Source organism: Oreochromis niloticus, linkage group LG6 (genome assembly GCF_001858045.2).
Source record: "Oreochromis niloticus isolate F11D_XX linkage group LG6, O_niloticus_UMD_NMBU, whole genome shotgun sequence".
NCBI classification, from domain to species: Eukaryota; Metazoa; Chordata; class Actinopteri; order Cichliformes; family Cichlidae; genus Oreochromis; species Oreochromis niloticus.
In genome coordinates this window covers 12,833,238-12,857,762 of record NC_031971.2, presented here as the reverse complement: position 1 = coordinate 12,857,762, position 24,525 = coordinate 12,833,238, and the positions used below count along the sequence as shown (strand labels likewise).

The 24,525-nt window shown below is 41.1% G+C and overlaps 4 protein-coding genes across 4 annotated transcripts; 3 read left to right on the top strand and 1 right to left on the bottom strand.

Moving 5' to 3' along the window:
* Positions 1 to 1,199: 1,199 nt before the first annotated feature.
* LOC100699158 (proline-rich protein 18) lies at positions 1,200 to 5,572 on the top strand. Its single transcript, XM_005460725.4, has 4 exons — positions 1,200 to 1,436; positions 1,527 to 1,685; positions 1,940 to 2,114; positions 2,226 to 5,572. Exon 4 carries the CDS (start codon positions 2,758 to 2,760, stop codon positions 3,823 to 3,825), a length of 1,068 nt encoding a protein of 355 aa, XP_005460782.1. The 5' UTR covers positions 1,200 to 1,436; positions 1,527 to 1,685; positions 1,940 to 2,114; positions 2,226 to 2,757; the 3' UTR covers positions 3,826 to 5,572.
* LOC112841765 (lipopolysaccharide-induced tumor necrosis factor-alpha factor homolog) lies at positions 1,382 to 2,343 on the top strand. The gene is made up of 4 exons (XM_025907861.1): positions 1,382 to 1,436; positions 1,527 to 1,685; positions 1,940 to 2,114; positions 2,226 to 2,343. Exons 1-4 carry the CDS (start codon positions 1,382 to 1,384, stop codon positions 2,341 to 2,343), a joined length of 507 nt encoding a protein of 168 aa, XP_025763646.1.
* abcg2b (ATP-binding cassette, sub-family G (WHITE), member 2b) lies at positions 5,219 to 15,842 on the bottom strand. The gene is made up of 15 exons (XM_003455964.5): positions 15,694 to 15,842; positions 14,641 to 14,700; positions 14,437 to 14,554; positions 14,200 to 14,355; positions 13,725 to 13,882; positions 13,336 to 13,487; positions 12,900 to 12,992; positions 12,165 to 12,316; positions 11,736 to 11,887; positions 8,936 to 9,025; positions 7,055 to 7,179; positions 6,278 to 6,432; positions 6,104 to 6,193; positions 5,925 to 5,977; positions 5,219 to 5,831 (listed from the first exon to the last, which is right to left on the bottom strand). Exons 1-15 carry the CDS (start codon positions 15,840 to 15,842, stop codon positions 5,684 to 5,686), a joined length of 1,851 nt encoding a protein of 616 aa, XP_003456012.1. The 3' UTR covers positions 5,219 to 5,683.
* A 1,126-nt stretch (positions 15,843 to 16,968) lies between these two features.
* hapstr1b (HUWE1 associated protein modifying stress responses b) lies at positions 16,969 to 22,922 on the top strand. The gene is made up of 4 exons (XM_003455950.5): positions 16,969 to 17,412; positions 20,649 to 20,729; positions 20,850 to 21,125; positions 21,226 to 22,922. Exons 1-4 carry the CDS (start codon positions 17,217 to 17,219, stop codon positions 21,462 to 21,464), a joined length of 792 nt encoding a protein of 263 aa, XP_003455998.1. The 5' UTR covers positions 16,969 to 17,216; the 3' UTR covers positions 21,465 to 22,922.
* The last annotated feature ends 1,603 nt before the right edge of the window (positions 22,923 to 24,525 follow it).

The following is a 24,525-nucleotide window of genomic DNA, read 5'->3' as shown; positions in this document are numbered from 1 at the left end:
CGACTGGAGGACTTAATCAGGCTTAGAAGGTCTAAGTGTTTTGTCTGATAATGTGTGAATGTGCCAAAACATAGAATCACCGACTCGGTATTAAAAACCAAGTTTTAAATTCATATTTATGGTACTCTGTAAAATTCTTGACCCACCCCTAGTTTCTCTGTATTTAGCTTTTAATGAGACAGATTTTCATGTCATCTTTTTAAAGTGGTCTTGAGCAATAGTGCTCCAGGCTTTTTCTTTGGGCATTGGCTGCTGTTTCACTTATTTTCAGTCTTTGTACCTGATGCCTGATTTTTTTCTTTTTATGAATCCACTTTATGCTGAAAACTTCAAGAATAAAAAAAGCTTCTAAATCAAGGTATGATCAGTGTTGTGTCTAAACTTAACAGATAATTTAGCAAGAAACAATTTTAAATTGTACCTTTAAGCACTGTTACTAGTAGCCTGTCACAAAACACACACACAAATTATTCCAGTTTCTTTAGTTGAAAATATAGAAATTGCCAAAAAGCACAGTTTGAGATGAATTTTCATTTTTTTCAGTATTTTTCCACCAAAGAAGGGATTAACAAAGAGCTCTTAGCTGAAAAATGGCATATCTCTGCATGATAGGCAGTGTGTTCTTAAAATGTTTGAGGAAACTGGACAAGTGAAGGACAAAAGAAGAAGTATGCCTAAAAACCATCTATAGCAGATAAACAGTACCTGATCAAGATGCCATTCTTAAGGAAGAATAAAGGTTGAAGTATGCCAAATTATACAAGAACTGGACAGAAAATCAGTGGCACCAGGTCTTATTGGAGTGATGAATCCAAATGTGAAGCTTTTGGCCAAATCCTCATCAATATGTTGGAAGTCAGTAGAGTCTGTCAAGTATCTGATTGGCATTTTTCAGGCTTCATTTTTCAGCATGACAATGATCACAAACACACTATTAATGCAATAAAAGCATAGATTGGCTCCTCCCTGCAACCCTGATAAGGATAAGCATCTAAAGAAATGAGGAGTGGGTCAATATTTTTGCATAATAGAGCAAATCTGGCCTTACTCATAAAGAACAGATTCTCTTTGGTGTTAAAAAACAAAAAGTGATTTTACTGTGCAAAAATTTGATTTTTTTACCAATTTCCAATGGAATAAAACTAAGCAAGATGGCTGTTTGGGGGAAGGTTTGCCCCAGCACTGAAAGACCTTTCTACCTGCTTAACATGCTCATCGTGCCATTGAACTGTGGGTAATACTTTCTTGAACCAATCAGAGGCACATTCAATTAACAGCACCTGGTACATCAGCTGATGAGCCCCTGCTGGACGCAAACACAGGAGGCACATTTTAGGAGTTTTCTCTTGTTTTTCCTCTCACGCTCCCTCGGGCCTTTTAAATGGAATCAAATGTGGATAAGCAGTTTCCTGCACCTACGCCATACTTCTTACCAGGTAAAAATAACCTCTCATCTCAAGCATTGCGTAGTCTGTTTTTCCTGTGGTTGGAAAAACAAAAACCTCCCTGTGTATCCATTTTTCCAGAGGACTGTAAATCGGGTCAAGATGTCAAAGTCTACAAAGTCCACTCACCTTTCACCTGTCCACCACCACCACCACCACCAGCACAGCCACCACAACTGCCTTCCTCGTCCTCACCTTCAGGAGTTTGCTTGCCCAACAATATTTTCTCAGCTGTACCAGGTACAGGCTCTTCTACCTCCGTTTTGAATGTGTAATGTCACATTTTCTTTGCTCACCCCTAAGTTTAAACAGCTCCATATTTTATTACTTTAAGCTGCTGATTTTAGCTCGGTTTCCTCCCCTCTGGTGTAGTTTTGACCATTCATGTGTCAGTGGCTGCTAAGCTTTAAAGAAAGTGCAGTTTTACATTAAAAAATAGCAGCAATCCCATTTAGGTTGCATGTCAGCATTCATTTTTAATCTCTTCTCAACAGTGTATGATGCCCCTTTACGCACACCCAGGGCAAAGTTTGTGAGCTACGAAGCTGAGCTGCGACGCTCTCCAGGTCTGGCAACCTGCCCCTCCTGCAGGACTCGGGTCACCACAGAGGTCACCTTTAAAGCCGGGACTTTTGCGTGGCTCATGTGTCTTGTGTTTGTGTTATGCGGGTGAGAGGCCTTTAAACACCTTAGTCTGGTTGTTTTTTGTACCCCAGCATCGATCACACATTCGATTTCTAACAAGTCAGAAATCGGCGTGTGGTTCTTTCCGCCTCACAGGTTGGTGCTCGGCTGCTGCCTGATTCCATTTTTTGTAAACCACTTCAAGGATGCCTACCACAGTTGTCCACGCTGTCGACTGGTTCTTCACGTGCACAAGAAGCAGTGCTGCGAGTGAACACACAACTACTGGAGTCAAATGCACGTTTAGACATAAGAGCACATGAGTTCCCATCGTGTAAAATTCGATATTTTAAATGTTTTAATCAAATTGTGAAAGAATCCTATTAAATAAATGTGTTCTGTGCCACTCTTTCATGCTTTATTTCTTTGTTTTATTTAAAATGCAGAGCAAGGAGAAAAGCTTAATGCTTCATTTGACCTTTGTTTGCATAGTTTGTTCCCTGCACATCCACGGACATCCAAACATCCAGCGAGGATTAGGCCTGCATGTGCACCTGTACTGTGCATAGTAAACGTGCCCTCACTAATCACTCTGGAGGATTAGAGGTGTAGGTTTATTTTAGATGTTTGAGCCTCAGGGTAATGAGCATCATACAAGCCCTTTCTTTTTCTCTTTTTTTTTTAAAGCATGCCAACAACCTCCCCCTTAAAACTCAGGTGTAAGGCATCAGGAAATGTTATTGTAGATGAGCACTGGTGGATCCGGGAGGCAGTGACGCACTTGCAGCCAGCTGACCCTTGCATGGCTGAAGATGCATCAGACGATCTCGCCTCTGTCAGTACATCACTTTCCTCCCTAGTCCCCTCTTCTTTTTTCTTTCGACACTTCACAAGCAAAAGTGAACTGCTCTCCTACTTGATGCTGTGCGTTGCCAAAATGCCTTTCATACCGCCAGTGTCCATCGCGCGCTCCGTGTCAGGACTTGCTGGGAAGGAGAGACTCACCAACAACACTTCACCTGTATCTGCTGTGACCAAAGCTAAAGCTTCGAAAGAAGACAAAGGCGGCTCAGTGAAGGAGAGGCTGGCTTTGAACTTGAAACAACTGGGGAAGAAGAGTCAGCCCAGGAGTAATCTGCCAACAACTAAAGGAGTGTCAGGGGCAAACGGAAGGGAAGGCTCGCTGCCTTCATCCCAGACGGGCAGCTCTCCTGTCACCAGCTCAGAGAGTCTGTCTAAAAGACAGCAGCACAAACACTCCGGTCACACTTCTGTAAAGAGTGACTCACAGGTGAAGCCTGTGAGGACCAAGGATCAGCAGGAGGTCCGTTTCACTCTGACTCTCACACCCGAGGCTGTCCTCCTGCTGCAGCGGAGGAACAGCGAGAGACACCGGCAACGTTCAGCCGCCAGAAATCCCGCGAGTGGAGCCACTTTGGCTCCCGGAGGAGCCACGGAGTCCCGACGCAGGAGGGAAAACGTGCCCAAAAGGCAGCGAAACGGCTCTCACAGCGGCAGAGTCACCGCTAAAAACAGCACTGACGCTCAGCTCGGAGACATAAGCTCAATTGTGAAAATCTCCCTTTTGAATGAGCGGCACAAGTACGACGACGTGGAGTACGAAGAAGAGGAGGACTACGGCGTGGATGAGCGCGTGGTGCTCAAATGTACAGAGTGGCTACGTGGGCTGGAAAACGCACCAGTGACGGCGGGGAACAGGCCGAGTCGGAGCGCGAGCAGCGTGAAAAGTTTCTGAAGGTGACTGGAAACGAGCGAGCGCCCGGGATTAAAATGATTGCGCGTTGTCATTGTAACTGTCAGGTTTCCCTCATACATATTTCTAGGATAAAAACTGTGATGTGATATGTCATTTAGCATGATAGTGTCGTGGCTATCCCTTTGTCCTATTGGATTACAACTTTAAGGACTGTATGCAGAAAAAAAATATTTATTTATTTTCATTTGTTTTTGTTTTTTGAGCCTTGGGTGTTAAGATCCCCTGAAATATTTAGTGAAATATATATTTTCATTGACGCATGGCTTTCTAACAAGGTGCAAATGCAAGGATGAGAAGACACAACTGTTCACTGACTGCCCGAGCATGCGCTCTGAGCGGCAGTGCACAGAGCAACACAGCTGCTGCAAAAATGTGTAACCTATAGAGTGATGCTCGGGCCTCAGGAGGATTTGCACGTCACAGGATCGTCTCTAATGGCTTCGATAAAGATCTCGCACAAGATGACACTTTATCCGCAGTTATGCAATGTCAGAGGAGTAACCGATGAAGTGAAATTAAAGGGAAAGTCAGCGTTTACTTTGATTTTTAATGCTTTTCCTTCGTCTTCTGTGCTGTCAATTTAAATTTCACAGCTAAGCAGTTTGCACCTTTACCGTCATTTGATCAGTATCACGTTTTTGTAAGACTTGCATTCAGTAAAAAAAGAAAGAAAGAAGTTAAAAACAGGGAAACCTTTAAAACTTTTTAAGGATAAATCATTTGTACTTTTGTTTTTATAGCCAACACTGTCTAAGAAAGCACTAAGTAGCTTTCTATGGATTTAAGAGGTTTGCTTGGCAGTTGTCAGACATTCCCTCGTGCGCACACCAAGTGCGCTTAGTATATCAGCTTATCCACCTGGGAGTCAAATGTTACAACACGTGTGATGGTTAATTCTGTAGAGCAGGGCCCTTAATCATAAGGCCAAGGGCCAGCATTGGCTGGGCAAAGACTCGACTCCAGTCCACAGGACGGTTGAGGAAGATGTGAAGGAGGGACTTTTAACTGTGACGTCTTGGGTATTCATACTACACTGAAGTAATTACATAAGATATAACAATTAAATGAAAGTCTTGATGCAAGCTCAATCATCAAGGTAAGCAAATCCCAGAAAGTTGTTTATCTGGAGGTTATGTTTCCAGTGGGAGAAATATTTCCTCCTCATCCAAGTGACTTCTTAAGAAATGACAAAAAGTTTCTCCCACTGAAAACCCAAAGTCCAGATGAACAGAACATTCTGGAATTGAATGACAGAAAAAATGAATGTTTTTCATTGTCTCTTTAGAAATATGAGTTTTTTATAATGTAAACAAATAGGATATTTTCTGAGAATGAACAAAAACTTTCAGTTTTGTAATTACAGGAGAGTCTGAGCAATGAGCTAAACCAAACTTTTATTTAGTTTCATACATTTTTTTTATTCGTGCTGACAGGTTTCTTCCATCTACTCTGACGACATTTCTTTATCATGCAAAAAACCTGAGAGACACTGTTGAAATTGCACTTGTTTTTCTTCTATGATATTCCAAGGGACTTTAAATGGACAGTTAGACGTCTTTACAATGACACTAGTGTGGTCCACTTAACATCAATGTGGGCAGCATGTGACCCAGGAAGTAAAATGAGTTTGACATCCCTACTTTAGAGCTTAAGTGAGTAAAAGATTTTAAATGTAATGTTTTACAGTATAAATCGAACTGAAATAATAAATTAAATAATAGTACAAGAAAGCTCTGTCTGGTGGAACTATATAAAACAACTCTCCAGTGTTGCTTTTGTTGTTGTTGTTAAATTACTAAGAAATATACTCGGCTGCTTATGGACACAGGAATGGGCATCATTTCCAGCGGTTGATTCGTCGCAGCTGGACGTAGGCCAGGCACATGCAGACAAATATGATTCCCAGCAAAGCCACCACGTTCCTCCAGAAGCCCCACACGGAGTAGTCGATACCTTGCTGTTCCAGGAAATATTCCCCTGCGATGCTGAAGCACAAGACACAAAGACACATTTAATCTGTGTGTGTATGTGTATGTGTGTGCATAAGTTTTAAACAGTAGCTACGTTATTTCACTCACGCTGTGTTGTTGTTGTACAAAAACTGTCCTTTCAGCTCGTTAATGTATACAGCCTAAGAAAGAGAGACAAAGAGGTCAGGCTGAACAACCTCCTCACTTCACATAAAGGCACATTAAATTCAGGCCCAGTGGTCTCATTCTCACACACAAATCCTCCTCCCTTGCTTTCTGTATCTTACATCCAATCCATATTTGAAGATACTGATCCATTTCAGCCAAGAGAGCCAGCTCAGCATGGCGTTGAGATTGACGAGAAAACCACCAAAGACCTGAAACATAAAGAGGGAATGAAATTCTTAAGTGCCCATTGTGATCTCTCTTGTACATGTCATATATGAGTCTTAGCATCTCACCATCATGAAGACGAAGGGCAAAGCAATGAGGATGTTTGCCATCGCAAATGAAGAAACGCTCGCTGAGACGAGGAAGGCCAGACCAACTCCTGCCAGACTGACCAGAGACATGGTCAGCGCAAAACAGAGGAACGTCTCAAAGGCAGGCTTCAACCCTGAAGGAATGGTGGACACATACACACAGGAAGACAGGAAATTATTGAGTGGGCTGCTCCTGGCACAGTGGCAGCGAGATCAAATGGAAGCTTCCAAAGCTTCCTGTTAAAAGGGAGTTTTTCCTTCCCACTGTCGCCAAAGTGCTTGCTCATAGGGGGTCATATGATTGCTGGGTTTTTCTCTGTATTTATTATTGTGCTATCTACTGTACAATATAAAGCGCCTTGAGGCGACTTTTGTTGTGATTTGGCGCTATATAAATAAAATTGAATTGAATTGAAATGAAAAGTAATCAACAGCGGCTCAATTAATTAGGAAGTATATTATGGGGATCCAGATTTTATTCATCAAAACTGGAACACCCTTGAGATGAGGCTCAGCCTGTGCAGAAGGAACTGGGCTGTTTCCTTATTCACTCATTTACTGGATCCAAACTCTAACTCATACTGCAAAACCACTCTGTGGATTTAGAGTTAGCCCTAAATAAGACATTTCATGGCTGTGAATGGAACAGCAGCAGCTCCTCTCTGTGCTAACTGACTGTATCAGAACATCTTTCATGATACGACGCAATGTGTGTTTTGTATGTGTATGTCTGCTTGCATGCAAGGGTGATGTTACCCATCATGTAGTAGGCAATTGCTGAAAACACAATGATGGGAATCATGCGATTGGGGATGAGATCAGCAAAGATCTTGGACAGGAAGTAGACGGAGGTACGGTAATAGCCGCTAGAGTTCTCATGACTGCAACAAACATTAACAGGGAAAAAACCATAAACTCAAAAACAATGTGACAGGGTGAAAAGGGTTAGATTCACTGACAATTTGAAAAACAGACATATTTTTTTAGCTATATTTTATATCAAAGTGTGATGCAACACATAAGCATGCACCTCTTCTAAAATTAAGCTCATGCTAATTCGTTGATGATTGCATTTTTAAAAAAAATGCTTTAAAAGGCAGCAACACCACACACTTGGTCAGGACATCCTGGTCCAGTTAGCTATCGACTACAATAGGCTGTACAACAGGCAGCCACCTATCACTTGCACCCAGCTATGCTTAATGCAAACTTCAAGCCTCAGTGCAATTTAAATGGGTGTGTTATGCAAAACAATTACTCCCAGTACCGATATCATGAGGAGGTCAATTATCTATAAACTTGAAAACATTTTTTTTTTATTTTCACAAGACAATAAACATGTTAATTACTGCTGTAAAGTCTATTTTAACAGGTACATCTACAGGGATTGACTTGCTTTTGAAAAGAGCTCCAAGAGGCAGCTAGAGGAACTGCAGTTTTGGCATTTTGGCTGCTTTTTTCCAGCTCGTGAGATGACTGCTTTGTGAGTTTGGTTTTCTTGCAAACAGCAGCCAAGATGAATTAGCTGATGAGTATTAATGAGGTTATGTTGCCTCTCTTAACGGGGCTCTAGTGCAGAGTCCTTGCAGAGAGAGTGTAACCCAGATTACTTTGTCATAGTTACAATTTACAAATGTCCAATAAATATGTCTCATGCAGGCAGTCATAAAGCCTGAGGACTACAAAACGGACGCACTAATTAAATGTGTGTGTTGCAGGCAGATGGTGGGTAACACCTTTCTCAACAGTGGCTCTTCCCAACAATATGAGCAAGTGATAGAAATCATTTGTCACCATAAAGATAGGAAAACACATAAACAAAATTAATCTGTTTACTTGTACAGCTATTCTTGTGAGAGTTTTCTCCATTACAATCAGTGAGAGGCCAGCTTGTTTTATTTCACACCTCTTTAAAGGCCTGTCTGAGAGCTAAGACTCGGTTTCAGGGTCAAAGTTAGAGTTAGGTAGGGTTAGAGCTCAGGATTTATTTGTAGTCCTTTGTGAATGCATTACTGTAAATGAAATATAGCCAACAGAGCATGACTGGCTCTGCTGGAAAAATTAAAGACTGTGGGTTAATCACTTTGCTCTAGTCCCTTCTGTCTTTTCAGAGTACTGCTGCATTTTCCTGGTGATCCCTGCATTTTCCAGACTACTGCAGGGATCACCCAACTTTCCCAAAGTATGTTTCTGTTTATTGCTATGAAACAGGTCTGAATTATATGTTGAGAAGTTTTAGAGTACATATGGTGCCAGCGACCCTTTTGGACTGACACAAGAGTGCTTTATTGGTTGTAGGAATCTGATTGGGTTCTTGTAAAAGGCTCTTTGTTTTAAGGGTTCCCTGTGCAATAGTTAGACATGTGTAGTGAACCACAGCTGAAAACACTGTATAACAAATGTACTATTTTCTCTGACTTGAGTAATAATTAATAAAAGTCACAATGTCCAGTTGTTTTTGGAATATAGTGTAACCTCTATGAAAACAAAACTACATGCCTTGTTTTTATGGTTTATCATCTCTGTAACTATGGTGGATTTAAGAATATAGCAGCTTTGGCTTTGACTGAAGAAAAATACAGAATAGCCACAAGCCACACTTCTAAAGTGCACACATAAGCTTAATGTCTCACTCACATGAAGATCGCCCTTTCATTTATAAAGAGTTCAACAGCAGAAAGATTCCCAAACACCATGTTGATGATAAGGAAGAAGAACGCTCCACTCCTGCCATTAAAAGACAAAAGAGACAATGGTTTAAAAAGTTAAGAACATTACAGCCATTATACACTACTGTGAAAAAGTATTTGTCACACCTACATGTGTTAGGTCATCAAACAAATGTTAATATTAGACAAATATAAACAGAGTAAATGTAAAATGCAGGATTTCATTTATTAAGAGGGAAATAAACTAGTTAAACCTCCCTGAAACTGTGTGAAAATGAATTGCCCCTCAGAACATCGAAAAAACTGCAGGCCTCACTTGTCTCAGTTAAGCTCAGACTGGACAAAAATGGCATCCACGAGGGAGTCAAGTAGAAAAAAACAGCTGACCACAAAGAACACAAATGCTTGTCTCACATTTACCAAAAAACATCTTGATTATCCACAAAACCCTAACCACAAAAATACTCTGTGGCAATGTTCCCTCTAATTTTTCATGTGTCTGAGCGAACACACAAACTCCCTGAGCGATCCCTTGGACCACTGTGAGCGACATCAGACGTGTGCACTGTGGTCACGCCAGCGTCAAATCCATCCAAGTTACATGGTTTATTAAAATAATCAAATTACAGCATTTACATTTATGTTAGACTACTTTTAATTAACTGCTTTAGCCCACTTACAATGAAAATTAAAAAAAAAATCTTGTTCATGACCTGTGTAGTATGTTAACACTATTGGAAGTAAAAATAACTTGAACTCCAATTTTGAAAACACAACTTTCTTTCTTTTTAAATAAATAAATAAATAAATAAAACTCTTACTTGTATTATGAGTCTGTGGTCTGTGAGAGAGTCTGTAACTCTCTGTCTGCAAAATACAGCATATTATGACCAATGTTGGGCAATTAATTATATAGTTACTTCTTCAAAAAAGTTACTGAGTTTTGCAAACAACAAAGTTTTTTGCAGCTCTTTACCTAAAAATGCAGCCAAGGCACTTTTTTAAACAAACATTTCAAACTATTTACAGAACAATCAGCTGTTCTGCATCAAATCTGATGCCACACAAATTATTTGTGCCACTCCAAAAAATAATTTCTGTCCACTATGACATAAAGGAGAACAACAGCCTGATACCTGCAGGCCTGACAACAGGAGATGTATCACTCCTGTAACACCTGTAACATTCAGCAGCTGCCTCATTGTTCTGACACACACAACAAAACTATTGACTACACTACACACTAACTACACACTAACTACACAAGATTTGCGCTAAACGTTGCAAATCTCTCACATCTCACAACACCGCCGTCACTCCTAAAACTTCCTCCCGTTTCAACAACTAAATGTCATGTTTTGATTGGTACATTTCCCATTGGTACATTTTTCCACCAATGGGAAAGGGTGGGGGGTGTTTTGGTTTCGTCTTTGCTCACAGGCGGAGAGTGCTTACGAGCGTTTTCCTTATAAAACGCCGTTTTTACCGTTTCTTCCCACAGTAAATATGAACAACAATAGTATTCAGGAAGAAAACCAAACATTGCAGATATTTTTATCATAACTCTGGTTTTACGTGGCCTATCAACACAATTTAAAAACTGGTATAAAGTCCACACTTTTTCCGTCAACTGTTCCGTCTGTCCTGCTCACATCTCCAAAGGTTGTACACGTTGTCAATAACGTGGCTTCACTCCACAACAGCCACGCCGCTTTGCTAGCTAAAATAACGGTGTCGGCACATATTTACTTTAATTTCAATTCAGGCTAGATTTTATCTGCGCAGAGACCGTGCCAACAGTGCGCAATTGCGCACGTGCGCAGCTTAGAGGGAACATTGCTCTGTGGACTGATGAGACAAAGCTGAACTTTTTGGAAGGTTTCAGTCCAGTTGCATCTGCATAAAACTGACCCAGTATTTCATGACAAGAACATCATACTAACAGTCAAACATAGTGGTGGTAGTGTGACGGTCTGGGGCTGTTTTGCTGTAATTGATGGAAACATGAATTCTGCTCTCTACCAGAAAAATTCTGAAGGAGAATGTGTCACCATCAGTTCATGCCCTGAACCTCAGGAGCACACTTGGGTTATACAAAAGGACAATGACCAAGAACAGACCACAAAGTCCACCTCTCAATGGCTCAAAAACAAAATGAAGGCTTTGGCATGGTCGAGTCAAAGTCTGGACTTAAATCAGATTGATATGCTTTGGCATGACCTTAAACCTCAGACAGCTTACAGGGTAAAATGCTCCAACGTGGCTGAATTAAAACAATTCTGTGCAGAAGAGTGGGCCAAAACTTCTTTATAGCACTGTAAAAAACCCATTGCCAGTTATCGCAAATGCTTGATTGCATTTCTCGCTGCCAAGGGTGGCACAACGAGTTATTAGGTTTAGGGGGCAATCACTGTTTCACACAGGGCCATGTAGGTTTGGATAGATTATTCCCTTAATAAATAAAATCATCATTTAAAAACCGCAATTTGTATTTACTCAGGTTATCTTTATCTAACATTAAAATTTGTTTAATGATCTGAAACATGAGTTTGACAAATATGCAAATAAATATGAAAATCAGGAGGTGGGCAAATACTATTTGACAATCTGGAATTTGTATCTGGAACCATGTGGCCTTCACAATAGCTGCCCTGCAATAATTCCCTACAACAATACACTGTTAAAAATATTTTAGATTATATTATGTGGAATACAGAGGTGAAAATGGAGCAGATACCCCGAATTAAACAAGGCAGACTGTTGTGTACCTGTTCTGTAAAGCCTCGGGCAGTGTCAGGGGCATTTGGTAATAAATGAGTCCCACGAGAATGGCAAAGAAGATGTTGAGAGCCAGTTGGGCGTAGGAGGTCTGAGGGTTCCTCAGAGTGTTCAACACTGTCCTGCCACACACCACACGCATCTAGCTCACGCACACACATCCACCACACACACAGACACAAAGAGGATAATTGTCAACATTTTTTATTCAGTCGACAGTAAAACTGAGTCTAATCAGCACACAGCCAAGCACACTGAGATAACAGCTGGCTCATAAACTCTGTGACATAACCTAATAAACTCACTTCTGCTTCTGTTAATCATTAAACTAACGAGACCGGAGATTTCCAACAACCAGAAAATAATCTCCTATCATTTTAAAATTAAAAAATGTTCTCTGCAACCATCGATTTGCTCACCTGATAGAGGAAAGAGGTGGCGTAGTTGGCCGGCTTGTCTTCACCTGTGAGCCCATCAACAATGCTCTGGTTCACATGGTCCAGCTCCTCCATCATATTCTGGTACAGCTGGGACTGCCGATACTTTATCGCTAATGGGTTTTTGCAATCCTCTTGGGTGAGAGAGCAGATCCCGGTGTCAAGTTAAGGACAGCATAATAAAAACATGGATTTGTAACAACCACCCAAGAAATCTAAGTGAGATGGGTTTGGAGATATAGAACTGAGCAATTACTCCAGAAGTGCTTAGTTACATAACACAAACCTTCCTTTACGTCATGTTAAGTAAAGCTAGCTGCTTTACTTAAACTTCAAACCTGCTGCACAAACATGAGCTTGGTTTGTAATAAGTGAGGCTTTTATAGCCGCCCAGGATGCGGCATGTTGTGTTATGAAGCAAAAACATTGTAGAATATAGTTTTTGTAATGCGGTTGGAGCAATCTGTTACCGACATGTCTAAAACTGTAACTTCGCCAATAACTTTATACAACATTTATTTATTTTTCTTACTCACAAATCGCCTAAACCATGCTTGGATATTTAACTGGTGTTACAAACAGTGATTTGTCTATTTTAGAAGGTTGTCTTTGTGCGTGTCTCTCAGCAAAAAGTAGTTGGTGGTTAGAGAGGCGAAGCAGGAGAACATTTTGGTAGTGCTTTTTTTATAACTGTGAAACACTGTATTTATTACTTACCTGCCATGTCCCATTGTACTGTTGATTTTGTTTCTCCATTTGTGATGTCCATGAAGAAGTCAGCTGGATTGTTGAAAGGCTCAATCTGATAGCCTGTACAAAGCACACACATACATACTGATAAAACCTCATTCAACTTTAAAAGCATAGAAAATCTGGATTTGGGGAGGTGCTCCATCCATCCATGAATCCACGAACCCAGTTCGGGGCTGCGGGGGCTGGATTATCTAAATAATCTCAGATCATTTTCACACTGTAGAACAAAGTTAAGTATGAACATATAAATATAAAACAGGACTTAAATCGTGCCCTGACTTCTGACCTCATTCAGCAGCTCATATATTGTATAGTTCCCTTTGTTCATAATTTTTTATAGGATTCTCAGTCAGAGTCTTCCAACTTTTACAGTAAATATACAAACTCATGCATTACATACCAAGATTTGTGAAGTACACCAGGGCATGGTCTGCTGCTCCTGCATACACCACCTCCCCTTTATGCATCAGTGTGAGGTGGTCAAACTGTTTGAAGATGGAGTATCGGGGTTGGTGGATGGAGAAGATCACAGTCTTGCCTCTTCTGGACAACCTTGATACATTTTTGGACATTTTTATTACACAGACGGCAGTAGATGGTGACTTAAAGACATAATTTACACCAGAAACACCAGCATAGTGTAAATGTGAACTAAAGATAGCAATGAACAGCACGCTGCTGTTTGACTCTACCTAATTTTGGTGTATTATACAGCGTGCTTCAGTTTTGTATTATTTGTGTCTTTTGTGTATGTGTCTAATGAGTGATAGTTTAGTAGCTGCGCTGTACTTGTGTAGTAGACCGATGATGCAGTTTGCAGTGTTAGAATCCAAGCCAGTGGTCGGCTCATCCAGAAACAGCAGAGAGGGAGAAGTGATGAGCTCCATCCCAATGCTGCACCGCTTCCTCTCCCCTCCTGATACACCACGCAGAAACTCCGTGCCTATCTGAATACACATACGCAAAACTTACTTTGCATCTAAAATGTGCAGAAATGACGAAACCAGAGTGATACTTCTGTTATAAAGTTTGATTTTTCAAAATAAAATGGTAGAGTAACTTTTCTTGTATGTAAGTTACACCAAAACACCAAACTTCAGTGTATTTTTGTAGCAATTACATACAGTTTAGTTGGAACTGTGGTCTCATAGTAATAGGATTTAAAAAGCACTAATGATAAGTTATTTTGCATAAAATACTGTAACATTTTTTGATATTTCCTCTACAATTTAAAAAACAGTAGTTTGTGCGTGGTGCTCCGTACCTTAGTGTTAGCACAGTCTGTAAGGCCCAAGTCGTCTATGATGGTGTTTACTTGCTGGTGTTTATCTGCTGTGGAGTGATCCTTAGGGTTCAGACGCAAGTTGGCACTGAAAAGCAGGTTCTCTCTCACGCTCAGAGTCCCCATCAGAATATCATCCTGGAACCAAAAGGGCGATGTAGATAAACCACTCACCAGTATGTAATGTTAAAGAATATGCATATGTTTGGATCTGTGTACCTGAACCACGTAGGCAGAGCTGAGCCTCAGGTCAGACGTGACGACTTTGCCGTTCACCAACACATTTCCCTGACGCAGTCCAGCTGGATTTTTCCTCCCTGCGAGTACATCCAGGAGTCTGCGATGAGGATAAAAAACACATCATTGGGTGGCCTGTGCATGCTTATAAACTACTGACTGTGTATTTGCAAGGAAATGTCTTACGATGTTTTACCGCTTCCTGTGGCACCCATGATGGCATTCATCCCCGGTCTTATGATCCCACTGCAACAAGTCATGCAATATTTTAGTGATCCTTAATACATAATCCATAAGATACACTCTTTCTACTCTAGCATTGGAGGTTATATTGTTCATTTCTTTCAGTGCTTTCTACAGTAATGGTAAACATCACTCACCTTTTCCCTGAAGCTCTATTGTCTTGTGGAAAATAAAATGCTATGGCCAAACACATGCCTGAGTGTGTATGAAGTTCTATATGTACAATACATAGAAAGATGTACTTTTACCATGCTAAGTTATAGCTCATTGAAAAAGTAGAGCTGCAACTGAAAACTAATGTTATTTACACTTTTATTGCCTGATTGACCTGTACACATTACAGAATTAAAGGAAAAATCAACACACAGTGTCTTAGCAAGGTGTTAGACCAAAACTAGAACAGACTCACTGCACCTCGGTATTCCTTAGTCATGGCACATTAAGTCTCTACAAATCTGCTTGAGGGGTAAACCCCATTCTTTTCAAAGATAGTGACCGATGTGACTCAGAGTCTACCATAGGTGTTTAGGTAGTTGGGATCTGTTGATTGCAACTGCCATCATATTGTATTGATATCATTTTCATACTCATTAAGCCATTCAGTGACACTGCTTAATAAATACAAACTCAAGTGGATCCAAGTCAAGGAGCATAAAAGAATTACCACCTACAGTGTCAAAGGCTCTGTTTTCTTTGCTTGAATTTGTCGCTCATCTTTAGTTGTAATGAGAGTGAATCCAGTCTGGCTCAGGTTTTTAACCTGCCAGAACATCTTTGACTCTTTTTCCTGATTAACAACAGAACAAGCTCAAAAGCTCAAAAATAACAACGTGAAAAGTGCATACAGTATTTTTATGAGACCAGCGTAAAGACGTTGACTGTCACATGCTGTAGTCCCAGCATGTTATCGGTCACCACACCGTAATAAAGCTGTTATATCACATAAAAGTATATGTAGATACATTCACATTCTCCCGGGTAACCAGCATGTCCTACCTCACATCATGGAGGATGATCTTTTCGGGACCTATCTTGCGGCAGAACTTTGTTTCTTGAACACAGTAGAGGAGGTTGCTGAATGTGACAGTTGGACCCCGTTCCTGAAAGTACTCCTCAACAGGGATACTATCCTCCCCCTTAGTCATGTTCAAAGAATGGAGTTGCTAGCAGAAAGAGAGGAAAAGAGAGTCGGGAAGCTGGGTTCAAAGAGAGAAGCAGTCTGGCACAGAGATCTGTGCAGGCTGAAGGAGATACAGGTGAGTGAAAATGTAACCAAAAGATATCTCTTATTACCCATCGGAACTTTGGACTCTCTCAGTCCTTATAGAGTTGTGGCTTACCGTGATAATGTGGCACTGAACTCTCCCCTTGAAATCACAAGCACAGCAGTAATTCCACCCATGAGCACTACAATCTATGCAAGTAATTTGATGGCAGCTGGTGATATGCGTGTAGTATAATGCTGATTAGCCCTATGAAAGTATTGCAAATGTCAGCCATTCTACCATACCAATACGTTAATACCTGTTTATTTATACAGGTAATTTATACTAAGTATGATTATTCATATTCATGAATAGAAGGCGACAGCAGTATTAACGCCAGCAAGCACAAATTCACACTTAGGGGAATCTTGTTTTGTCTTCTAGGGAAAATGAGTTATATTAAGATGAAGCAGTAAATGCCCTTTGCAATAAAAATTAAGCCACAAAGTTGAATGCACAATGAGAAGGTGCTTAATCCATAGATTACAAATAAACATTCACATTAAAAAGCAGCCATTTGCTTCAGGGATTTAGTGCTATACTCTGATATGACTTGTGGCTTATTGTGGCTAATGTAACATAAATAATGCAGCATTAGGGAAAGTACTGTTTTCTGACTTCACTCTCTGTGAGCTACTGTTTGAGAAAGTTTGAGTATTTAGAAATATTTGTGTACCATGATTGTTACTTGGTCTCAGTGACTACTGTTTAGTCTACTAATCTTGAATTTAAAACGAAAACAAAGAAAACGTATGAGCACAAACAGGGTGTCCTTTAACCTTTGACCACACTTACGACATTTCCATGGTCGGGCTGCCCCCTAACGCACGGAATTCACTGTAACAGGCTATAGAAAATCTTCTGGGTGGGATCAACATTGTTTTTCTCCGACTATTTGTCTTTTTGTCACCGTCCAATCAGGCTTCGTGTTCAACATCAAGTACCGCCTAGCAAATTGTTTCTACCAATCTATTTTCAGCACAGTGAGAAAATGGGAGGGGCAAGCTCCAGAAATTCCGAGGTGTTGTCATTGCGTTCCTCAGTTTTGTGTGTTTAGCACTGGGTGTACGGGTGGGGTGTTAATTATCCACAATGTGGCTCTAACAGCAGTTCTGTTTTTTATTTTGTGTACTTTGACGTATTGTTCCGGTATAGCACAGAAACGATATCGTTACGCACAGCTGGGAAATTAAAGATCCTGTATTTTACACGAAGGTTAGCTTATAAGCTATTAGCTAACGCCTAACGTTAGCTATGGAGGAGAGGAAAGAGGAGGGAGAAGCGGAGATCCAAGAGCACGGCCCCGAGCACTGGTTCTCAAAATGGGAACGGCAGTGCTTAGCTGAGGCGGAACAGGATGAGCCAAACGAAGAGGAGTCCGAGCAAAGCCAGCAAAAGCTGTGGCACCTCTTTCAGAACTCAGCCACGGCGGTAGCACAGCTCTATAAAGGTATGTACAGAAGATGCCGGAATTCAAGCTAAGCTAGCCGCCTGAGCTAACATTATCGCTGGGCGGAGAGACACAAAGGGCACTATTCAAGCTCATACTGCTCACTATTGGCAGCTTTTTCTCTAAAGTACAACCGGCGTTGTTTGTCACCGTTGTAGTTTTCAGTTGGACTGGGAGGTGTATTCTTTCAAACAGAGTTTAAAATCAAGTCTTCGTCGCTTCTCGTCTTGATTATCGTGACCCTGTTCCTTTTGCTAGCTAACTATACCACATGCTAACGCTAGCAGCCGCTAACAGCCGGTCACCGTGTCAGAGCGTCGGACAACAAGGCTGAATGTAGCTCACGGTGGCCTTAGCTGTCAGAGGTCTCTCTGGTTTAAGGGATTGAAAAGAAGACACCCTAAAATGTCCCCGAAATACCGGGTTAGCTTGCCGGTGCGGGCGTCACAGGTTTATTACAGTTGTTCGTCTGTTATGTACACAACATGGCTTACACAAAAAGTGTTTTGTCTGCCGGTTATCAGTTATACAGCTAGTCAAAATGGCGAAACACAGGGAGGAGATGGTAGACTGAAAACAAGACATTTGTTGACGCTTAGTCGTAAATTTTATTATAGCGATGTTGTGGACATCCAGAAGTTAATGACACAAAAGACGTTTTATACCAAGACGCAGTTCAGTTTCCTCTTTCTGGGTGCAATGATTTTCATTACCAGAACAAAATGGCGAAAGGATTACCATAAATGTTGTTCTTGTTGAAAATGTGTCCTGCCCAGATATGTTTTTTTGCTGACATCTTCTCTTAGAGGCACACATCAGGACCAGAAACTCACTGTAAATTGTGATCCCTTAGTTGGTCAGATTTGTCCTGCAGGGTTTCTTTGTGTGTTAAATGTTTTAGTTGCCTTGATCATCAGTTTATGGGATTTATTTGATGTCCTATCCTCAATATTTATGGAGCACTATTTCACCAGTACAATTACAATGTTTGTCCACCACTGTCTAGAAATCCTGCTTGGTCAGGTACTTCTGTTTACAAGACCCTCCTCACCGTGTGTCCTAAAATCAGGAACACACCTGTACATGAATACACTTATGAGCAGCCAGTGGAGAAAAAAATGTAAGAGTTTCTAGTCAGGAAAACTGAATTTATTTTTTGGGTCATGAGTCTTCATACTGTCATTGCTTTTTCTTTAAAAAAAAAACTGGAGGTAAACATCACACAAGTTGTTGATATTCACATAATTTTACTTAAGCATCCTAAGCATATGCATAGTTTTGAGAGTTTTAATTTTAGCCTTGAGACTTATTGTGGTGGATACTGAATTTGAAAATGCTCAAACAGTATTTCTCAAATCTGAGGTCAATCAGCCAGTCTGCTGACTCAGTCTTTAGGGCAACACTAATCGTGGGAATGATGGTGTCTTCCATTGTAGCCAGAAAGCTATTGGATATGGATATGTGGATCGTGACTTCCTGTTGTGTGCGTCAGTCAGTGTTTGCAAAGACATACATGTTAAAAGGTGACAAAAAGTCCATGGTTTCTTGAAGATTAAATGGTATCTATTCTTTAGCTCCATGGCACCACAGCCCTGCTGAACTAAAAGCAAAATCCTTTTAGAAGCAACTCGGTGGCCATCTTGTAGCAGATTTTTATTTTCAGTCCCCATCTGTACAAGTTGGAAGAGAACCATAGCCTCAATTTCAGTCGTCAGTGGAACGTTAGTTAAGACAATAAAAATCATTGCAAAAGTTTATCATCCTCACCTTAAATAGGGTATAAAATCATCACATTATAGAAAAGGGGTAAAGTATATTTTAGTCATTGTAGCACAGATGCAGAAAAGTTCTCGACTTTTCCCACACACAAATAAAGCAGTTATGAACCTTAATGTGCACAGGTGTCAGAACTGCATTATTAAGTAATATTTTTCTTGTTTTGGCTGTTTGACAATGGGACAGCAGCCATCTGTCGCATCTCCCATTGATTTCTGGGAGTGCAGAGTTTCCTCCTTTTATACAGTGCTTTGAAAAAGTATTCACCTCATCCCTGATTTTTGTGTTTTTCACATTTGTCACTCTTGCATGTTTTAGATCATCAAACAATTTTTTTGTATTAGACAAAGAGAATGTGAGAAAATACAAAAATCATTTTTTCAAACAACAGTGTATTAAAGGGGAGGGGGGGACTATTTGAACCTACCTGGCTCCGTGTGAAAAATGTATTGGCCCTTGCTTTGGCAGCACGAACTGCAATCAGGTATCTGATAACTGGCAAACACCTGCTCTATAAATCAAGTGCACTTGAACTTCAGTGCATTAACTCATTGCCATCCATTCTCCTTCAGGATTTTCTGGTAGAGAACCGAATTCATCGTTCCAGCAATTACAGCAAAATCTGCCTCAAGCAGCAAAGCAGCCCCAGAACATCACAGTACCACAAGCATGTTTTACTGTTGCAATGCTCTTCTTTTTATGGCATGCTGTGCTGGTTTCAGCTTTTGTCTCATCAGTCTACAGAACATTTTCTCAGAAGTCTTGGGGATCATGAAAATGTTTTTTAGTAAATGTGACATGAGGTGGTTTTCCCATCAACTCTCCCATGGGTGCCAATTTTGCCCAGTCTCTTTCTTATTGTTAAATCATGAACTCTGGCCTGAACTGAACCAAATTAGGGCCTGCAGTTGTTTAGATGATGATCTTGGTAGTTTTGTGACCTCCTGGATGAGTCTGTGTACGTTCTTGGAGTAATATTGGTAGGCCGGCCACTCCTGGCGAGGTTCCCCACTGTGTTTTCTCCATTTGTGGATAATCATCTCACCTTCGCCTTTCGAAGTGCTTTTGAAACCATTTCTAGGCTGATAGAAACATAGTCATTGATATCTTGGCTGTTGAGTTTCCTTAGATCATGGCATCATCTGTTGCTTTTTGATATCTTTTGAAGCCTACTTCAATTTGTCAGAGAGGTGTTTTAAAAAAGTTTTAGAGGGGACAAACACTTTTCCATGGCACTGTATAAAGTCTCAGATAAAAATCAAAATACCAGTAGACCACAAACCGAACCCGGTGCTGCAAATTTGACCTCTTCTACACATTATGCATCTGATCATACAGTAGATATTTGTGTATTGCTCAGTTAATTTTCTGTTTGGTCACATGGTTTATAGTTTTCATTTCTTTTTGTTTGTCTGCTTTTTGTTCTTGTCACTAAAGAAGACTAATTTTGTAATTCACAGATCGAGTATGTCAGCAGCAAGGACTCTCCCTCTGGGTGCCCTTCCAAAATGCAGCCACAGCTGTCACTAATCTGTATAAAGGCAAGTAAAATGATACTGTTAACCCTTATGTGGTTCAGTCTTTTTATAGCATTTTATATGTACAAGTTGCGATTGTTGTGTCCAGAGATACTGAAATTAGGCGTCCTTGTGTGTCATCAGAGAGTATGGAGGCCCGCCAGCGGAGCTATGACCTGGGCATCCACTTAGGCTTTCAGCGCAGGAATAAAGAGGTGATTGCATGGGCGAAAAAACGCAGAAGAACTATCAGGCGAGAAGAACTCATTAGCTTCCTGTGTGGCAAAGTTCCACCTCCTCGTACAGCTCGAGCCCCACCCAGAGTGTCCATGGTATCTGCAAGCAGACCGTCACCTCCGGAGACTGGCAGCTCAGTGGAGACCGACCTGCAACCGTTTAGAGAGGCCATCGCACTGCATGGTTAGCCAAAGCGAATGAACGCTTTATGAAGTTGCAAGGCTCGAATTCATATAAGTTGTCTTATTCCTTTTCTTTTTTTTCCCCATCCCTTCTTTTCCAGGCCTTAGTGGTGCCATGGCCAGCATCTCTGTGCGTTCTGGTCCTCCCGGTTCCCCAACTCACCCCGCACAGTCTCTCAGTCGTCGTAGGAATGGGCTTCATGATGTGGACCTCAACACCTTCATAGCTGAGGAGATGGCACTCCATTTAGATTCCACCACCAATCGTAAACGAGGCCCTGCCCCCTGTAGTGATGTCATCACAGACTCACCCACGCATAAACGTAACCGGATGCTCTGAACTCTTCCCACACCACTGATCCCTTCTCTGTCTGCTCCTCAGTGGCCAACTGGACAGCTGATGGGGACTCACGCCTTGGCCAACCACTGAAATCTTCCTTAGTCGCAATGCTACAAATAAAGAAAAAACTGTTCTCAGCGTACATATTTAGCCCCTCCTTTAATCCACTCATTTTCTCAGCAGGAAATTTGGTGTTGTCTCACACGTCCTCTCAGTGGTAGAGTTCTGTTCCTTTTAGCAGATTTACTTTCCTGTTTGTTAGCCCTCTGTCGATCTGATACCGAGGCAAGCACACGTTACACTTGAAATTCTCGACGTGCAGAATGTTCAGTTGAGATAGTGGGGTTTTTTGGGGGGGAGGGGGCGTGTTTTGTTTCTGGCCGGGCTCCTTTGTGCTTCACATTCAGTGATCAGATGGACCAGACTGTTGCCTGCAGTTTGCGGTTTTCTTCCCCTCTTTCCTCAGGCATACTTCCTCCTCTTTTGAGTGCTGGCCAAACCAGACTGAATCCGGGCTCCTTGGGAGGCCAAACTGCCTCCCTGCCGCGTGGCTCAACTCAAAACGCTTTTCAGCGTGTGCATCTCATTCTGCTGCTCTGTGTGTTTGTGTATCTGACAGCAGAACTGCCACTTACTGTGTCGTACTTGTCTTCGCCTTTGAGAAAGCTGCTACAGTATCTCTGGTTTTTGTGCAACAAAGAGTGTGTGTGCGCGCGTGCGTGTGTGTACGCAGGGTTCTGGCAAATCCAGTTTCCACTTGACAATTTTCTCTTTTATGAAATTCATCCCATTTTATTTTCTTCAGTTGCTCTTTACAGTCCAAGCCAGGGTTTTATCACGAAGCAGGTCATTCATATCCACACAGATAAGTGGGATGACGGGGTGGGGAAAGTGAGATGCATCTTATGTCTTTTATCTCTGCATTTTCTTTTTCTAACCATGCTGTTACCTGTTGTAACGTTACAAATAATACAAATGCGCTACGCACTGTTTCCATATCAGCGTCCAGGAAAACTCGATACAGCACAGGCTCTCAAATTTTTTTGCATTACGAGCAGTAACAGTGTTTCAAAGGCTGCATCATTGTTTGCATATGACCCAACAGTAACTTGGAGACTGTTGCCAATAACTTGTCTCTTGTTTTACGACCCTTTCACACCTGTGACTTCAGCTTTAAATCTAGAAAATGACAGGGGGCAGCTGCCTGTGAACTAGTGGAGGGCCGATGGCTGTGATATTTTACTTTAGCCCGCTCATGGACTATTGGGTGTGTTGAGTCAACAAGACACTTGTTTTTGCTGATTTCACACTGCTTTGTGATACAATCTTGTGTAATGTGTGTACATAACATGTAGGTGCTGTTATATGTGGTACATTATTGTAAAAAGGAGTGCAAATCCATTGGGATGTCCATGTACAATAACGATTCTGACATTAAAGAACAGTACAAGTGTTCAACTTGTGTTTGAGTTTTCTCACAGTTCCGTTCATTATGTTTAGTGCAGGATGAGCGTTTCTCGTTTCTGTGATATTTTAATAAAATGCCTCAGTTGTTGGTCATAAAAGAACACTAAAGGGTAGGACGAAAAACCCGAGCCTTTCAGCTATTAGCTGTTGCAGTGCTTCTCTGTTAACTCATGCCTTTTTCATTTGATACCAAGAGCAGAAGAATAAAGGATCATCTGAACGCTGCGCTCAGTCTGCAGAAGCAGGTTACCTCGAAGTTTGTTAACATTGTGCAGTTCATTGTTGCCACCACATGGGGGTGACAAACTACACGCTACTGCTTTTTTTTTTTTTTTTTTTTTTTTCCTCAAAGAGTTTTAATGCTACTGTAAGCAGACTCTTCCATGAAAGGAGTTTGTTTTTATTAAAACAATCTAGTTAGGTCTCATTCTCAACTGAATCATTTATATGCATTAATCTTATTTATGTGATTTTTTTCTTCTTTGCGTGTGAAATTATTACATGCAAATTTGTAAATTGGCAGCATTTACACACAGGGAGACGTGTTGAAGGGCAAACAAAGATAAACAAATATGAATACCAGGGGAAGAACAAGCTGCAAGTGAGAAATGCTAATGCTGCATTTGATGAGGAACCAGGAAAAATCAAAGGAAAAAAGCTAACAGCAGGATTTTCTTTTAAAACTTTTTATTCTTGTAAGATTTCTCAACCTGGGAATTAGATTTTTTTTTTTTCCAGTTCACACAGTGAATGCAGAATATGCTTTTTGTCTCACTCTAACATCAGAAAACATATCACCCTAGTTCTAGTGCTTCATCGGTTACGTGAACTACACAATTGTTTGTCTACCCGCAACAACAAACTGGAAGTTTCCTGGTTACTTAACTACATTTGGCATCAAAGGTGCGAGAGTTGCGAAGGACATAAGTTTGATCCACTTTTGAATCCACCAAAACACACAAACCACCAAGGCTAACCTATTCCTCTTATAGCAGTTAAGATGCCATTAGTGGTGACTCACTTTGTTAGTGTGCAGCTGACAGACTGCTGCACATAGCTGATGAGCAGAAGTAGTAATGTCCTTAGTTCATCTAGACAGTGGCATCATTTAACACGAGGGAAAAATGAGATTAGGGCAACGGAAGGGAATCGAGAACCGGTGCCAAATCGTCCCATCCACTGGCACCAGTACTTCCAAGCTTATCATTTCCTTTTATCAGTGCTGGCATGTTTTCATGACAGCTGCACACTGCAAACTAATGATGTCAGGCTCAGCAAAGCTTTCGGAAACCTGAGTCACTCACGCGTCTTACTTTTTGGGTGTTTACAGACTGGGAGATAATAAAACATTGGCACACACACACACAGACAAACACTATCAAGAATCAATAAGGGAGCTGATAAAGAATCAGACCTTTAAACAGTATTGATGAAGGCATTAGTATCAATAAAACCTTATCAATACCCTCCTCTTATTGTCACGGACAGACTGTCATGAATATCTGACACTTTTTAAAGCTTAGACCGTTACTGATACAGTTTTGTGTCTTTTTTCAGCCTTCGTTGTGTTTCGTGCAGCTAAGATAAACGGCAC

Excerpts from the sequence above, each read along its gene's own strand:
- LOC112841765 (XM_025907861.1), top strand. The coding sequence starts at position 1,382 with ATGGAATCAAATGTGGATAAGCAGTTTCCTGCACCTACGCCATACTTC. Across the intron at positions 1,437-1,526 it reads TACGCCATACTTCTTACCAG|AGGACTGTAAATCGGGTCAA; the intron begins GTAAAAATAACC and ends CCATTTTTCCAG. Across the intron at positions 1,686-1,939 it reads TATTTTCTCAGCTGTACCAG|TGTATGATGCCCCTTTACGC; the intron begins GTACAGGCTCTT and ends TCTTCTCAACAG.
- LOC100699158 (XM_005460725.4), top strand. The coding sequence starts at position 2,758 with ATGCCAACAACCTCCCCCTTAAAACTCAGGTGTAAGGCATCAGGAAAT.
- abcg2b (XM_003455964.5), bottom strand. The coding sequence starts at position 15,842 with ATGACTAAGGGGGAGGATAGTATCCCTGTTGAGGAGTACTTTCAGGAA. Across the intron at positions 14,555-14,640 it reads ACAGGAAGCGGTAAAACATC|ACTCCTGGATGTACTCGCAG; the intron begins GTAAGACATTTC and ends TCCTCATCGCAG. Across the intron at positions 5,978-6,103 it reads TCTTCAAATATGGATTGGAT|GCTGTATACATTAACGAGCT; the intron begins GTAAGATACAGA and ends TCTCTTTCTTAG.
- hapstr1b (XM_003455950.5), top strand. The coding sequence starts at position 17,217 with ATGGAGGAGAGGAAAGAGGAGGGAGAAGCGGAGATCCAAGAGCACGGC. Across the intron at positions 17,413-20,648 it reads GGTAGCACAGCTCTATAAAG|ATCGAGTATGTCAGCAGCAA; the intron begins GTATGTACAGAA and ends TGTAATTCACAG. Across the intron at positions 20,730-20,849 it reads TGTCACTAATCTGTATAAAG|AGAGTATGGAGGCCCGCCAG; the intron begins GCAAGTAAAATG and ends GTGTGTCATCAG.